The sequence below is a fragment of the Danio rerio genome, chromosome 3 (assembly GCF_049306965.1).
Source record: "Danio rerio strain Tuebingen ecotype United States chromosome 3, GRCz12tu, whole genome shotgun sequence".
NCBI classification, from domain to species: Eukaryota; Metazoa; Chordata; class Actinopteri; order Cypriniformes; family Danionidae; genus Danio; species Danio rerio.
The window spans coordinates 5,342,501-5,360,506 of NC_133178.1; the positions used below are offsets into that span (position 1 = coordinate 5,342,501).

Here is an 18,006-nt window from a genome sequence, read left to right on the forward strand (position 1 = left end):
CCAGATCAGACAACTCTGACGCTGACACGGCCTTCCTGAAAATACACACACCAACAACCGTCAGGTACTGCCAACTCATTTATATTTTATATTTACATTGAGTCATTTAGCAGACGCTTTTATCCAAAGCAACTTACAAATGAGGACAAGGAAGCAATTTACACAACTAAGAGCAACAATGAATAAGTGTTATAGGCAAGTTTCAGGTCTGTAAAGTCTAAGAAGGGAAGTATTAGTATTTTTTTTTTTTGGTACAGTTAGTGTGATATTCAAAGAGGCAATTGCAGATTAGGAAGTGAAGTGGAGACTAAATAGTTGAGTTTTTAGTCGTTTCTTGAAAGTAGCGAGTGACTCTGCTGTTCTGATGCAGTTAGGGAGTTCATTCCACCAACTGGGCAGATTGAGCGTGAGCGTTCGCGAAAGTGATTTTTTCCCTCTTTGGGATGGAACCACGAGGCGACGTTCATTCACAGAACGCAAGTTTCTGGAGGGCACATAGATCTGCAGAAGCGAGAGCAGATAAGAAGGAGCAAGGCCAGAAGTCACTTTGTAGGCAAACATCAGAGCTTTGAATTTGATGCGAGCAGCAACTGGCAGCCAGTGCAAACGGACTAGCAGCGGAGTGACATGTGCTCGTTTAGGTTCATTGAAGACCACTCGTGCTGCTGCGTTCTGGAGCAGTTGAAGAGGCTTGATAGAGTTAGCTGGAAGCCCAGCTAGTAAAGAGAAATTGTATATAATATAATACAATTTATGATATTAATTATTTACAGTTGAAGTCAGAATTATTAGCCCCATTTTTAATTTTTATATTTTAATATTTCCCAAATGATGTTCAACAGAGCACGGAAGTTTTCCTGAAACAGCTGTCTTTGTTTTGGTGATTTAACTCAATCACCCAATACCACTTTAGCCAAATATATTTCAGGAAGCCGGCTTGCGCATTTCATTTATTCAGTCATGAAGTGTTACGCCCTCGAGGCAAAACAAGAAAAAAAAAGAGGGGAAGGCAAAAGTCACGTTTTCAGAAGTTTATTTTAAGCCTACTGTGACCAAACATTAGGCAAAACGCCCCGACAAATTGCACGCCGCTGGTCTCCGTCCAACCCTTAGCCGGAAGAGTCTCTGCCAAACAGTGGCAGGACGCTGATAAAAGAGCGCACACTTATGCTGTTCACACCAGACGCGGAACACGCAGATAAATCGCACTATTCACACGTAAATAGTCGCGTGAACATTTGAGATTACTCGCTTCATTCGCGCGTCAAATTCACTTCAGAACAGACGCGGATTCCCGTGATGGGCAGGGCTTCTGTCTGCCCCGTGACTCTAGCTTCATAGCATAAGTGCTAACATGGATTTTACGAAGAAAATAACAGTGTTTATGTGCTTTACGAAGACTGAAAAACAGCGTCGATACGTTTAGAGCTGTGTCTGAGTCCACTACATCCTTTCAGAGGTGCATCCAGCTCTTTAAGCTCATAGACTCCTTCAGAAACTGAACCTGGCTGATGGAGGTTTTCAGCGGTGCTTCTGACTGAGCCCAGCCCAGTTTGATGAACTTCTTGTCGGTGTCTGCTGGGGGATTTCACCTGGGACACGGACAACAGGCGATACGTCACAATCACGCCCCCACAAGAGCAAGCTCCTGATTGGTTAACGCGGCGCGAATGTCTGCTGAAGTTCAGATTTTCGAACGCGAGTGATTCGCACGAAACACGAATAAAGCGCGCCACGCCATTCGCGCCATGCGCACCGCGCAATTCTCGTCATTTGCGCCGCGCCATTCGCGAGTATCACGCCGCAGGATGTCTATTCGCGCGTTTGCATTGACTTAACATGTAAATCACTCGCGCTTGACGCGCTTGCCGAGTCTGGTGTGAACGCAGCATTAGACTCAGGTGTTCCCCATCCACCTGATTATACCCCGCAATGTTACAGCACATCTGTAGAGGGAGCAACACAGACAGACACGGCAGACAAATGACAGTGCAGCAGGCGTCACATGAAGGCTCTCAATGTATGCATCCGTGACTGAAATGCACCCTCTGGTGGACAGTAGCAGCACTGAAAAGAGACGCAGGCTCAGAGTTCCACATGAGGTGGCTATTAATTAGCAAATAATATAAATATTACGAGCGTAAACATTAGGTGAGCAGGTTACATTGTAAACCCATGTCCTAACAGCACGTTTCGTGACGAGATTTGCATTGATTAACAATCTGGCTGCCATTCAGAATCACAGAATAGTGCACTCACTGCACTCCAGCGAAATGGTATGGTTTATAATCTAATTAAAACATAATAAACCTCTTTAACATTATTAAATGTAGATGCTGAATCACTGATATGTGTTGGTTTGCACTGAATCACAGTTCTTAAGTTCAATTTCAGGCGGTTTATTTTATTTTCCAGATCTGAGGTGAACTATCTGCTGCTGCTTTCAGTAGTATGGCAATAAATGTGGATGGAAATGTAATTCAAACCTACATTATTAGCATTTAACACTGAATACAGCACATGAGCTGTACCTGAGCTGATCATAGTTTTCTGTTGTTCAGCTGCAAGAAACAGAAGCCGTTTCTAAAATATCAATTTCCGGTGTTGGTTAGGACAAAACCTCCTTTTAATATGGAAAGTAATCCTTCCGTTGCATGCCACTGCTTTTAGTCAGAACATGATTCAAATCACCTTTAAATCAGCCTTTTGGATTGATAGTCAGGCAAGCTCCTGTTGATGCCATCAATCTGGCAAGCTGCCCATTTTGAACCAGGAGTGCAATACCTAGTACAACCACAGGGTGGCACTTACATAGAGCACCTTTAAATATTTCAATATAAAATATTAGGGGTGTAACGATACACTCAGCTCACGATACGATGTGTATCACAATATAGTGTTCACGATTCGATATGTATCACGATATTTGGAATAAAAATTGAAAATTAAACTGAAATTCAAATTTTATTTAAAAAAAAATTTATTGCCAAGTAAACTATTTTTTATGTATTTCTTTTGTTTCAACTTGTTAAACTGAACCTTCTTTAAAAAGATAAATTAAACAGGCCTGTCTCTGGAAAATAAAACAATTTAAAAACTTCTTATAAAATATTATTGAAATTATTCAATTCAATTGAATTTAACAGTAAGAGCTTAAGGCTTTGCTTGGTCACTTGCGTTTTTTTGTGTGTGCAATCTACATTTCCAGGTAATCAGCAGTTCCATAAAATAATCCTGAACTGATGTGTGTCTGTCTGAGAGGTTTTTATGGATGGCTGTCTTCATGTTGGGCATGATAAGTGACAGGGTGGCCGTCTTTTCATTACACAGGACAGTCGTGGCTCTTTTCAGCAGTTTAGGCAGGTTTACTATTTCTTCGGCGTCGCTGATGTCGGCGCTATCAAGTGTATCATGTTGACGTGCATTTTTGTGTACCTCTGTACTCAAAAGAGTTCATGCTCGTCGTAATCATAATTCTAAAATGTGATATGATTATTTACATAATGTGCACGCTTTCGGTTTCATTTCCACTGCTGTTCATACTTCCCACGCGGCTTTTAAACGATCACTGTTCCACAAACTGAATGTTGTTCACTACTTTATTACCTGTTAGTCACAACCTGCAGGTTCTGTTCACTGAAGCAGACACGCGCGCCTCTATCATAGTCCACACTCTGTAGTAACAGCTCACGGTCAGCTCACGTCATGTGTGATTTTGCGTCTGCCAATACATCATATAAAGACAGGATGATATTTTAGGGTGAATTGTACCTTATAAATACAGTATGTGACTCTTTCAACACCATTAGGAGGTATCCATGTCGCTGTGCAAAGTATGTAAATCACTGTGAAGACTTTAAAACTTAGGATGTTTGACCCAGTATGCGTGTCAAAAAGCGGACGAGTCTAAAGCAATGACTGTACAACCGAAATGTTGCCAGACGTCTGATTTTGAGAGGATGGGTCATCCTCTATTTCAGCTCCACTCATCTTGGTCTGCTAACATTACTGCTGCTGCAATCTGAACTCGCGTGCGACAGCAGGTGGAACGTAGTTTACATGCAAACAGCTCAACTAATAAGAGAAAACGGACGTCATATCGTAATCAAATCGTCATAACGCCACAATGCATATTGTGACATTTTTGCATCGCAATACATCATACAACGATAAATCGTTACACCTCTAAAAAATATATTGCGTTCAAAGGGGAAAAATGTGTTGTTTTTAACCCACTCATTTAAAAACAACATCACAATACCGTGAAACCGTGATTTTTTATCAACCGTTATCGTACCGTCAGAATCTTAAACCTGCCCATGCTTAAGCCACACATTTCCTATTTATTCCCTCACGACTTCTACTCCAAAAAAAAAACAATCGGCTGATCACTCACTGCAGTATGTGAGCAGCGATGGCGGGTCCGTACCAGTCGCCCGCCCGTTTCCCAAAAGCCCTGCCTAGCTCCACCAGCCGATGCAGGCCAAACGGAGCAGATGGCAGATCCCCAAACCAAGAGACGATCCTCCGGTGCGACCGCTCCTCGTGGCTCTCACCGTCTAACGCGGAGCCTAAACTGCATCTGCGAGACTTTCCCGAGTGTCTGAGGGAACCGTGAGCGTCCAGCACCTCCAGGTCATCTTTGGTCTGATTATGCGTCGCAGGCCACGTCCAGCCTGAAGAGACAAAATACAGATGAAGGAAACTACAAGTATTTTTTTTTTAAGTAGATAAAGAGGTATTACTTAGGCCTGTCGCAATTATGAAATAATCGTCTACTTGCAGTTATTTAATACAACCGTAGATGTTTCAGATGACAACAGTTGCAATTCCTTTAATAGCCACAAGAAGGAGAGTAGATGTCCCCCCTAAGCACACATGCCTTTTACTTTCACTTCACTCGTGTCTGTACGTCTTTGTGTGTTTGTTTGTGCATGTATTCGGGTGTGTGTGGATTTGTTTGTTTTTAGTGAATGTTTGTGTGTTTGTGTTCATGTACAGTTGAAGTCAGAATTATTAGCCCCCCTTTACTTTTTGTTTTCTTTTTTAAATATATCCTAAATGATGTTTAACAGATTCAGGAAATTTTCACAGTATGTCTGATAATATTTTTATCTTCTGGAGAAAGACTTATTTGTTTTATTATGGCTAGAAGAAAAGAAGTTTTAAATTTTTTAAACACCAAAATTATTAGCCCCTTTAAAGCTATATCGATAGTCTACAGAACAAATTATCATTATACAATAACTTGCCTAATTACCCTAACCTGCCTAGTTACCCTAATTAACCTAGTTAAGCCTTTAAATGTCACTTTAAGCTGTTTGGAAGTGTCTTGAATATCTAGTCTACTATTGTGTACTGTCATCATGGAAAAGAACAAATAAATCAGCTATTAGAAATGAGTAGGGGTGTCAAAATCGAAATCGATCAAAATTTATGCTTAATTTCGATTATCGAATCAAAAAATAGAATCGTCGATGCTGCCACGCCCCCATGTCACGTCAGCTTGGCTTGCCAAGCAGTAAAAAACAGGCTTGTTGAAGATCTTGTCAAACTGCAGACGCAGGAGACCCGTCGACAGAGCTTAAACCCTCTCCTCTTTCAATGAAGTCGCCGGTGTTTAAGCATTTTGGACTTCCAGTGAGTTATGTTGACAACGTTCGTGTTGTCGACAAAAAAAAAAAACAGTTTTGCAAGCACTGCTATGTACGTATTACGAACGGTTCGTCCGATAGACAACACCGGCATCGCGATCCTCCACCCGCCCCCGTTGCAAATCCGCTCACGAAAAGTACACACTCAGGCCCTGTTTACACTGTCTTTGTTTTTAAATGGCTTTTTAAAACGACTACGATTTGACATCCACAGTGGCGTGTAGCATTTCTGAGCAGCCCTCCTTCCTCTCTACCTCTGACATACACACACACAGACACAGAAGCACACACACAGCCATGCGCTCGAGAGAGCAGGTCCAGGCAGTCGGAGGACTGCTTCAATCTTTCACTCACTTGTACTTAGTAATTTTAGCGAACACCTCAGATACTGTTGGCTGGTTCCTGTTGGTTGTGCGTCTTTTTTACCGACGCCATTATAACGACACAGATCACTGCCTATTCACGAGTCCCGCAGAAAAAGTGATTGACAGGTGGTAATTATGTGTGTATCTTGCCTTTATTCATTTACTGTATGGTTTGTTTATGGGTAAAACAAAGACCATGCAGGTCAGGTAGTTTAAACGGTAGGCTACAAATGATTAATTGGTCATTAATTAATTAATTATTCATAATCGAAAATCGAATCGAATCGTGCCTTCAGAATCGAAAATGTAATCGAATCGAGGATTTGGAGGATCGTGACACCCTTAGAAATGAGTTATTAAATCTATTATGTTTAGAAATGTGCTGAAAAAAAAAATCTCTCTGTTAAACAGAATCTGGGGAAAAAATAAACAGGGGGGCTAATAATTCAGACTTTAGCCCCTTTCACACATACAGACCTTTCCGGAAAATTACCGGCAATTTTCCGGAAAGGTTGTATGTGTGAACAGGTCCTTTTTGAAAATACCGGTAAATTCGTTCTGGCTATTTTCCGGAAAGAGAAGTTGTAAAATTACCGGCAATTTGCCGGAATGCTGCGCTGTGTGAACGCAGAAGGAATATTTCCGTAATAAGCGCGTGCACGTCTAGAACGTGCTGACGTAAGACTTCTGCTTTAGCCAATCACAACAGTCAGACGCATTTACGTCCGTACGGTTTGTGAGAAGAAAAGCCTTTGAATATTTTTCCAGACACATTTAGCTGCTAGAAGTTAGTCAGATCATGTTTATATGTTCTCCTTAATGCCAAACTGTGCAAATAATCATCGATGAGATGCTTATGATAAGCCGTTGTTTGTTTACCTTCAAGCTTTGCGTGTGCCCATGAAACAGCCTGTGAGCGCCTGCACACGCACATATTATGAACATCTCGACATGCGAATATGATCCTGTGAAAGTTGTTCACAATATTGATCATCCACAGAGTTTGTAATTTAGTCAAATGTTTACAAATACAAGCGCAGCCGTTTAAAGCTCATTTGTGGTGAATGATGTCAGAATTTACCGGTATTTTGGAATGGATGTGTGAATGCTCTTTTCCGGAAAATTTCCGTAACGTCCTCGCCTGTGTGAACAGCGCTTTTTTGAATATACCGGTAAAGTCGTTCCGGAAATTTTCCGGATATTTACCGGTATCACTGTGTGAAAGGGGCTTTTAACTGTATGTGGCTGTATGCATGTGCATGCATATGTTTGTGTGTGTTGGTTCGTCTATTTGTGTTTGCTCTAGGGATGCACCGATACCATTTTTTTTTTTTTTTTGGAATATCCGATCTCAATATCAAAATTCTGAGTGCCGTTTATTTTTTATTAACATATTACAGTTTCTATAGTTCTAGTGATAAACTCAAACAATCTATCTTCTTTAGTAAAAAAATAACACACCTTCAGGCCTACTGTATATGACAGATAGACACAGACACAATCTGACTAAAAACACAATGCTTGCGAACAACTATTGGTTACATTATTTGAGCATTCATAATGACATTGATCTGATCTGTTGTGGTCCAGCTTATGTTTCCTTTTTAATATTAAGATTTGTCTTAGAAATCTATAATAGGCTACTATAAACATTAGCAGAATAACCAGCATTTTAGCAAAGCCTGATATTCTCATTCACACAGGGCATCAGCTTCTACGCTTCACATTCACTTTGAAAGAGTGACGTCAGGCGTTGCCGAACTGAATTGTGGATCTGTCTGCGCCGCTTCAGTGGTGTTGTCGCTGCAGAAGTTGGGACTTTCTCAACTTTTCAAGCGGCGACGGAAGCGTCAGCCAATCAGATCACAATATGCAAATACAACAGCTCAGACAGTAGCTGACTGCTGATTAATTTAATTGGCTGACGCTGCCATGATGATCGCGTTAGCCCCAACTTCAGACACGCCCTCTGTCAAGTGTTAGCTCCGTGTGAATAGCCGCGTTTTCACTATCGCGCCTAAAGCGAGCGAGCCAGGGCGAGCCAAGGCCAGTGGGGTTTCCACTGTCACTTCCGGGGCCTAATCGGGCCAAAGCGGGGCTTTCTTGGGGCAAACGGCCCGCCTTTTTCGGGGCGGAGTGAAAGGAGAGGCGGGCAGTTTTCTGATCGCACATGAGTACATGCGCCAAACAAATAAAGAAATAAGGGAAAGAAAACATGTAGCCCTATAGTCTGGGGTCTTTTTGCGTATGATCAGATCAACCAACAGAGCAACATTCAATATTCCTTTTATGTCACGACGTACAGCGAAAAGCAGCCCATACAGTCACATCTGCTATACGTTTAATGGAGGAGTGTAAATATTGCAGTTATGACTGAGTAAAATGTGTTCAGATGAATAAAAAAAGACGAAAAATCACTTGATCACGTTAAAATGACAATTAATATGTCTGTATTTTTACACATTTATTCACACGTTTGCATTACTGAGGGCAGGAGAGAGACAGGCTGCACTGGTGAGCAGTATCTTCATAGTTTAATTAAAATAAATGATCAACAAATGAATCTGTCTCGACAGCCTTTACATGTGAAGACATTATCTATACACAATCTGAATTCTTAATTAGAAAAACACAAAAAAACTATAAAATACTATTCATGAAAATACCTAAATAACAGACGAATCCAAACGCCCAACACAAGCGAGCTGCGCTCCAGACCAGATCAGCTCGATGACGTGTAATGTCTCCGAATCCGCCTGTAGTCCCATTTAGCAACTTGATAGCAACCGTCTTTTTAAAGAAGCATAATCGATTTAAAAGTTGAAGAGTGTGCTGTAACTGATGTGTTTTATGTCGTAGAACAAACGTGAAAATATCTTGAATTTGTGTTAGCCACAGACCTTATTTAAGCGATTTTACTGAAACCCCATTCAAAAAACCCATTGACTTTGGGACGAGGGGACCGGAAGTGCTAAAATGCTAACTCGCTTCCGGGTTTTTGCATACAAATTGACGTCATAGTTACTCCACTCTATATAGCGCATGCAAGATCGGACTGGGATCACTGCCAGCTGGCCGATACCCGATACAGCAAGAATATGCGGTATCGAACCGATATCCGATCCAAGTATCAGGATTGGTGCATCCTTAGTTTCCTTGTTTGTATGTGTGCATTTGTGTGTGTACCGTTGGGCATGATGTGCAGCAGTAGCCCCTGGGCGAGCAGCATCTGTGCGCTGCGAAGCATGCAGCCCCATCCTGCATCAGACGAGAGCGTGGAGCCGTCCAGCGGCCGAAATCCTCTCCTATAGCTCATCCACAGCAGAGAGGAGAACACTCGCCGAAAACTCTCCCGCACCCCTGACACCAAACACACACAAATCAAAATCAACACACTTATTTTTATTTATTCAGAATTTTTTTATATAATTCTTTACCTATTCATCTTGATGTATGAGCGGGCGCTGCTATTGGAATCTTTTTGCCTCAAGACATTTTGTCTCATTGACTTTCATTGATTACTAGACATTACAAACATCTGTTTGTGCTGCTTGATGTAGCAGACTGATATCTTCTTATGGTGTTATTCTACTTTCTCTGTATAGTCATGAACACACTTGTCTGTAGAGCAAGCAGTTTGACTGTTATCTGCTGATTATTATTGCTAGCCATTTCTCCCATAGGCGACTGAAGCAGAAGTTCTTAATCTTGAAAATGAGCGCACTTCAGCATCACACAATACGGTCGATATACAAAATAGCATTTATTAACTTACAGTGCCTACAGAAAGATCATCATACCCTGTGGAAATCTATATCTTTACTCGCATTACACCTTGCTTTTATTTAAAAAGAAAAGGTATTCGGGATGAAGTTGTATAAAGGGAGAGGTTAGGAGCCGGCGACAAAAAGAAATAATTTAAAGGCTGTAAAAGTTATTTGGAATGTGATTTGATTTCGGGCTGTATGACAAATCAACTAATTATTTCAAAGGGGTAAGATGATATTCTATAGGCTTTTTATTTGTTGAATTATTCGATCATTTATTTGTTACACTACCTGACAAAAGTTGTCACCTATCCAGGTTTTAGGAAGAACAAATAATAACTTGTCCTCTAGCTCAATGGTTCTCAAAGTGGGGGTTGGGACCCCCCGAGGGGTCGCGGAGCAATGAAGGGGGGGGGGGTCGCCTGGTGGTTTCAAAAAATCTATTTATTTTTATTAAACCACAAGAATTACCATATTTTATCCATAACCTTCTGAAGAGAAAAAAATAGTCGTTTATACCATATATAGTTACTATAGTAGCTTATAGTTACTACTTCTATTGGATTGCAACCCCTGGGGTAATAATATTGTATTAAAGACACAGCAATAGCGTCAGATGCAGCAGATTTCATAACACCTGGTCAAACTTTGTAGCCCATTTACAGCTCTCATACATAAAAAAAATTAAAAGAAGAATAGACTTGGGTCCATTGGTGTGTGTGTGCCATTGCATGCAAGGTTTCTGTATTTATAACCACCTCAGAGGATATTGGGGGTCGCGAGTCACTGGCATTGTCATTTTGGGGGTCCCGGCCTGAAAAGTTTGGGAACCCCTGCTCTAGTTGATCATTTGATGTCAGAAGTGGCTTATATGAAAGGCAAAGGCCTCTAGATTACACTTACTTGACCACAATACAATTTGATCATGCCTTGATTATTAACGATTTCATTAGGACAGTAAGGTCTGACTTTACGTAGACAAAAGTCTTGTGACTGAACACAAATAATGTCCAGTATAGAATATAAAGTCCTGCTGCAGTGGAGACAGAACGAATATGGTGTCTGACTCCATCATGAGCTTGGAGGACTGCATCCATACATCTCTGACATGACTCAAATCCCGCATTAATAAAGTCGCCTGGAATGGCAAAGAAAGCGTTCCTGCAGGACTCCCCGAGTTCATCAGGATCCTTTAAATTCATCTTCAACGCCTCCTGCATCTTACCCCAGACATGCTCAATAATGTTCATGTCTGGTGACTGGGCTGGCCAATGCTGGAGCACCTTGACCTTCTTTGCTTTCAGGAGCTTTGATGTGGAGGCTGAAGTATGAGAAGGAGCGCTATCCTGCTGGAGAATTTGCCCTCTCCTGTGGTTTGTAATGTAATGGGCAGCACGAATGTCTTGATACCTCAGGCTGTTGGTTATGCAGATCTCTCGCACGCCCCCATACTGAATGCAACCCCAAACCATGACTTCTCCTTAACCAAACTTGACTGATTTCTGTGAGAATCTTGGGTCCATATGGGTTCCAGTAGGTTTTCTGCAGTATTAGTGAAGATTAGTATGACTAGTAAACTCAACTTTGACACTTTTCCAAGTTATTAACTAGAAGTTATTATTTGTTCCTCTTACAATTGAGATCGACAACAAGACTTTTGTCACTAATGCTGCGTGTGATGCCACAGCGGGACAAAGAGAACAGTAAAATGTGTTTTACGTGTAACAGCAGTTTGCAACTCAGCCATCAGGGGGCACAAAGGGACAAGGATGCGAATGGACCGAAATATACAGTAAATATACTGTAAATCTGCTTGTTAAGTGGTGATGCATCACACAATAAAGTGAACTCTAAACAAAGTCATAATGTACACTACATTCTCGGAAATTGCTGCATCACAAATACCAAAGTTTTACAATTTATAAAAAAAAAAATGAATCACTTTCTGGCCATCGGATACCAGGCATGGACATATATATTGCGATCGTGATTTTCAAACGTATTAAAGCGCTTTGTACACGTTCATCATTACCGTTTCATGAGTCTCCCCATATAGTTAAGTAGAGCGCTTGGACTCGGAACTTGTTAAGTACAACGAGGATTTGTTTTGGAAACCAAAACAAAAAGAATTAAGAGACAACTAAAATGAATGTACAAACAAACATAAATAAATAAAAAATGTAGTAGCCTAAATATAGAGAGAGGTACAGTATTTGTTCTTTTAAAGTGATAGGACTAAGACAGCCAACAATAAAGCATTTTCATTTACATTTTCTTTGTTGATTGCATGAGCTTAGTAATAGATGCATTTAGGCCTATTAATGAATGTGATTTTGTAGTCCATTTTTGGACGATATAACCCGCTTCACAACATCTTTAAATTTAGCTTTTATTTGATTGTGTTCTGAAAGCACATTGAACAATCATCCTGATCCTTTAAATAAACATGCCATAAAAAAAAAGAAATGTGTGTGTTGTTCTGCTCACCGGTGGAGCTCAGCTGATAGGACTGTCCAAGCAGACACACAGGACTGCTCTTACTGAGCCGCGGTTTACTCTTCAGAGACCAGCCTGAGGGAAACACAGATGTGAGAGTGTGAACATAGGTGGGAAATGTGTGCGTGTGTGTGTGTGTGTGTGTAGTGTCCATGTTTAAAATCTGGGTTTACACTACAAAAAACATTTTTCTTATTTAGAGCTTTGTCTTGTTTCTAGACCAAATATACAAAAATTATTAAATCAAGATGTCTAAAAAAATGCATGTAAAAGTGTTTCCAGAAATTTAAGTGAGTTTTTCCCTTAAAACAAGTTAAATAATTTGATAATGGGATAAAGCTAAATAATTTTAGTTCAGAGCAAATACAAAATGATTTCACTTACCCCATTGGCAGATTATATTGCTTGCTTTATTGGAAAAACTCCATTTATTTTGACTCCTTATTTCTGAAAACAAGATACAATTTTTTGCTTGTCTACAAAATCCTTCTTAATTTTAAGATTTTTTAGATATAGAGTGGAGGAATTATGCCGTCAATTTGTATGCAAAAACCCAGAAGCGAGTTAGCATTTTAGCAGTTCTGGTTCCCTCGGTTCCCTCGTCCAAAAGTCAATGAACTTTTTGAATGCGTTTTACACTAAAACGCTTGAAATACGGTTCGTGGCAAACACAAACTCAGGATACTTTCACGTTTTATTCTACGACATAACACATCAGTTACAGCACACTCTTAATGTTTTTTTTTAATCAGTTACGCTTCCTTAAAAAGACGGTTGCTAACAAGTAGTTTAATGGGAGTACAGGCAGTGTTGCATTTTGTGAGTTCTTTAAGTATTTTCATTAATAGTATTTTATAGTTTGTAGTATTTTTCTAATTGGGAATTAATATAGTGTGTAGATAATGTCTTTACTTAGAGACGACAAGGCATATTAATCTGTTGGTTATTTATTTTAATTAAACAATTTTATAAAGATACTGCTTACCAGTGCTTCCTGTCTCTTTCCTGCTCTCAGTATTGCAAATATGTGAATAGGTTCGTAAAATACATAAATATTAACTGTCATTTTAACGCAATGATTTGATTTTTCGTAGTTTTGTCTTCATCTAAACACATTTAACTCTATGCCATAAATAAATGCCGATTGTCATTGCTATGGCCATCGTTAGCGGTTCTTACACGCTTGCAGCAGTCAAGTTTCAAAATAGTTCAGCTTTTGCCGCTGTGTGAATTAATACTGAATGTAGGGCTGCAACTAACAATTATTTTAGTAATCAAATAATCTGTTGATTATTTTTTTTGATTAATCAATTAATCGGATATTAAAAAAAGCAAGAAAACCATTCATTTTCAACCCTTTATTTAAAAAAGCTCATCCCTGAGCTGTTATAATAATAATAATATTAATAAAATAAAAAAATTCTCAGGCCATTTTTCTTGTGTTGTTTTCTTGGGAGGGGGTGGGTGTCACGGATGAAAGTAAGGACCAGGGGGTTCGTGGACGTTGCCTACTATCTCTATGAATGCGCCGGCCCTGATTTATTATTATTTATTACATATTTATTGCCACATCAGCAACTTATGGCTATTTTGTGGCCAAATGGATATACATTAAAATATTACATGATAAAAAAACAAATTCGTATTACACTAAAAAAGTTACTTAGAAAAAATGTATAAAATAGAAATTATTTATTTATTTAATTATTTAAAGTTTTATGTGATTTTTCAGCTCTATTTTTGATTAAAAAATGTAAAACTCCTCCAGGTGGTACATTTTTAAAAATGTCCATCAAAGTACTCTCCTTATAAAAATGTTGTCTAATGGAATTTAAACTTCTGCATTCCAACAAAATATGTTTGATGGTAAGAGCAGCCTGGCAGGAATTACATTTAGGTGATTCTTCGCTATTTAATAAATATGAATGCGTCAACCTAGAATGTCCAATTCGACATCTGGTATAGACCGTCTGATCATGCCTTGTTTCAAAATTATAATTAGCTAAATGTCTTTCATTTATTTTCGGGTTGATTTCATGTAATTTTTTGCTGATGCAGTTGTCCCATTCTCTTCGTTTATGTACGAATTCATGATGGGTTTCAAGTCCTCAGGAGGAATTAAACATTCGGTCACATTCAAGGAGATAGCCTTGTTTTGCGCCGGCCCTGATAACACTGGTGAGAACTGTGTACTGTTTACTTTGGTGTTAGTAACTAATATGAAGCGTGTATGCACTCAGAGTATTTCTATATTGTTGATTAGCTGCTGGACATTTTACTCTGTCTCGCGCTGAACACTGTCAGTGTCGACCAAGGCTGTCATCGGTCTAATCAGCGCAGATTAGCTTTGTGCTAAGGAGGGGTTTGGGAACAAACATATGGGAGACGTTGGAATAATTAGGTAACAATAAATGCAGATTATAAGACAATGAAAGTGTTTTTTGACCTTGCATGCATATTAGACTGTTGTTGGAGACCCTTGCAGCCAAAATATGACCCTATTTCATGTATAATATGTAGGGATGTAACGATACACTCAGCTCACGATACGATGTGTATCACGGTATAATGTTCACGATTCGATATGTATCACGATATTTGGAATAAAAAATTGAAAATTAAACTGAAATGCAGATTTTACCAAGTAAATTATTTTTTATGTATTTCTTTTGTTTCAACTTGTTAAACTGAACCTTCTTTAAGAAAATAAATTAAACAGGCCTGTCTCTGGAAAATAAAACAATTTAAAAACTTTTTATAAAATATTATTGAAATGACAGAGACAAAATTAAGGAACAATTTAAGTAAAGGTGCAAAAAAAAATAAGCTTTCTATTCAATTGAACTTAACAGTAAGAGTTTAAGGCGTTGCTTGGTCACTTGCGTTTTTTGTGTGTGCAAAAAAAATCCACATTTCCAGGTATTTAATTCATATTTAATTAAACTCATTAAGAGATATCTCTAATTACAATTGTGACTAGTCAAAACTCATTTGAGATATCTGCAAATATTTTTCAATGGAAGTCAATGGAGGAATATGACTAGTCATAATATATTTGCAGATATCTCCAATCTGATTTCGTACTAGTACAATTGTAATTGCAGATATCTCTAATTGTCATTCTGACTAGTTGAATTATAATTATGACTAGTCAAAATATAATTAGAGATATCTGATTAAATATATTTATGGATAGTGAGAACAAGAGTTTAAATGCTAAAACGGCTAGCCATACGCGCGCCTCTATCAAAGTCCGCCCTCTGTAGTAACAGCTCACGGTCAGCTCACATCATGTGTGATTTTGCGTCCGCCAATACATCATTATATGAAGACAGGATGATATTTTAGGGTGAATTGTACCTTATAAATACAGTATGTGACTCTTTCAACACCATTAGAAGGTTTCCATGTCGCTGTGCAAAGTATGTAAATCACTGTGAAGACTTTAAAACTTAGGATGTTTGACCCAGTATGCGCGTCAAAAAGCGAACGAGTCTAAAGCAATGACTGTACAACCGAAATGTTGCCAGACGTCTGATTTTGAGAGGATGGGCCATCCTCTATTTCAGCTCCACTCATCTTGGTCTGCTAACATTACTGCTGCTGCAATCTGAACTCACGTGCGACAGCAGGTGGAACGTAGCTCACGTGCAAACAGCTCAACTAATAAGAGAAAACGGACGTCATATCGTAATCAAATCGTCATAACGCCACGATGCATATTGTGACATTTTTGCATCGCAATAAATTGTACAACGATAAATCGTTACACCCCTAATAATATGGGCTCTTTAAGGGAATTATGAATTACATTCAAGTAGGCCTATTATAACATAAATATATAGTATTTCTGACAATTTTCTTTATAATTTGACTTGAAGAATTAAAGTATCGCAATACTACTTGGTATCGTGATACTTCAGCTGGTTTAGTATCGTAAGATGTATTAATGATAACGCGACAACCCTAGTATAAAAGTATAAAAAAAAGCCCAACATAACCAAGTACCTCTATATCTGACGTTATGCCATGCTGACATGAGTTTGCTTTTGAGTTTGGTCTTCTCCTTCGACCCCTGGACATCTGCGCTGAAGTCCAGCAGACCTGGGTTCGACATATTCACCACCTCGAAGGACGCGAGGTCATCGGCGGACTCCATCTCTCCATTAAACTCCTCGCTCGCATCACTCACATCCATCACAGGAGGGATACTGTTGCCATGACATCCAGAGAAGTTAAACCCCAGCCGTCCAATCAGAGGAGGGATGCGAAAGGTTCAGCTCCAGGTGAAAGCTCTAGCTGTGGGACAGCGAAGTAAAGGGCATTAATGAATAAACCACCAGAGGAAATACACACAGCTCAGTAAAGCACTTTCTCTGGGAAACACTGAGAATCATGTGACTGTTACAAACCCCCTGATGTTAGTCCAGGGTTGTGGGGTTTGACATTTATTTAATTAAAATATATTTATATAAACAGTGAATGAGTGGAAAGACAACCAAAGTAATGCCAAAATATGTGTGTTTTTATTTACAATCCCAAAGTGCAAAGGCAAAAATATACTATTTACAATATGTACAACACTGAAACAGATGAAGACGGGAAAAAACAAGAGAGCTGGCAGAAGGGACGCGGGCGGCGCTAAAGAAATGAAAAGAACAAAACCCAAACTAAATCTAACTTCCCAGAAGCATCTAGCTAACTAACTATGTGAAAAACAGTATAATTAACACACGAAGATCTTTCGAGTCCTGACTATCTACTCTATCCATCTATCCACAAAAGTACAAGGAGTGGCGCTCGCCCCTAACCTAGTGTACTAGACAGCAGAGTAGTCCTATGTGTTGCGAAATGTACGTCACGTGACCTTCTTACCTGTCCGCTTCGTCCAAGCCTCGTAAACAACGATAAACTAAGAACAATGTACGAATAACGGACAGATAACATGCACATAGAAACAAGCAACAACAAAATACACAGTTAGATGGGTTACTTCTAAACGCACGCGATAAATACAAACAAGCAACAAAATAGCGAAAGAGAAAAATGCAAGCAAGGGAAGGCGAGTGGTCTGGCGCGCGCTTTTAACACGCGTGGTCTTTGCTTATTGGATGTGACGTAAGAGTGACGTAACCGGGGAGGAATGACTGACAGCTGAATGGACCAATGAACGGAACCTGAGAATACATGAGAGCAGATACGGGAGAAGAGAGCAAAAGCGAGAGAGAGAGAGGGAAAAAAAAACAGAGAAACAGAGCACAAAAAACACAAATACATAACAGTGACACAAGTGTGACTAAAGGACACTTGTTAATGTGTAGAATCAGAATCAGAAAGAGCTTTATTGTAAGGTGTGTTCACACATAAGAGGAATTTGTTTTGGTGACAGAAGCTTCTACAGTGCAACAGAATTACAGACACGGGACAAAAAACAGATCATGAATAAATTGAAAAATAGAAGTAAATAGTGAATGCTAACATATAAATTGACAAGTGTATGTACAGGTATACAGTGTTATATGTGCAGCTATTATGTGCAAATTGGCCTGTAAAGTATGTTGTTAAATAAGTGTATATGTGTATAAAAGTGTATGAAGAGTTCAGATGCAAAACCCTCCAAATCCATCATGCTCCTATAATTAGGTTCAGAAGTTTCTTTTTATAGTTATTAGCTAGTAAATAAAATACCTTTTTTGTTTAAAAAAATGTCACTTTAGACACTTC

At 39.2% G+C, this 18,006-nt stretch overlaps 1 protein-coding gene across 4 annotated transcripts in view; it reads right to left on the reverse strand.

Moving 5' to 3' along the window:
* The window catches only part of atg4db (autophagy related 4D, cysteine peptidase b), a 47,596-nt gene that overhangs the window by 21,740 nt on the left and 7,850 nt on the right, over positions 1–18,006 (reverse strand). For all 4 annotated transcript variants that reach the window (XM_073944043.1, XM_073944045.1, XM_073944044.1 and 1 more), the window contains exons 2-6: positions 16,291–16,581; positions 12,274–12,357; positions 9,206–9,379; positions 4,397–4,676; positions 1–35 (exon numbers count right to left, since the gene is read on the reverse strand). The exon at positions 1–35 is cut by the window's left edge and continues 27 nt beyond it. In XM_073944043.1, the coding sequence (XP_073800144.1) occupies positions 1–35; positions 4,397–4,676; positions 9,206–9,379; positions 12,274–12,357; positions 16,291–16,480 (763 nt within the window). In that variant the 5' untranslated portion in view covers positions 16,481–16,581. The remainder of the gene's footprint in view (positions 36–4,396; positions 4,677–9,205; positions 9,380–12,273; positions 12,358–16,290; positions 16,582–18,006) is intronic.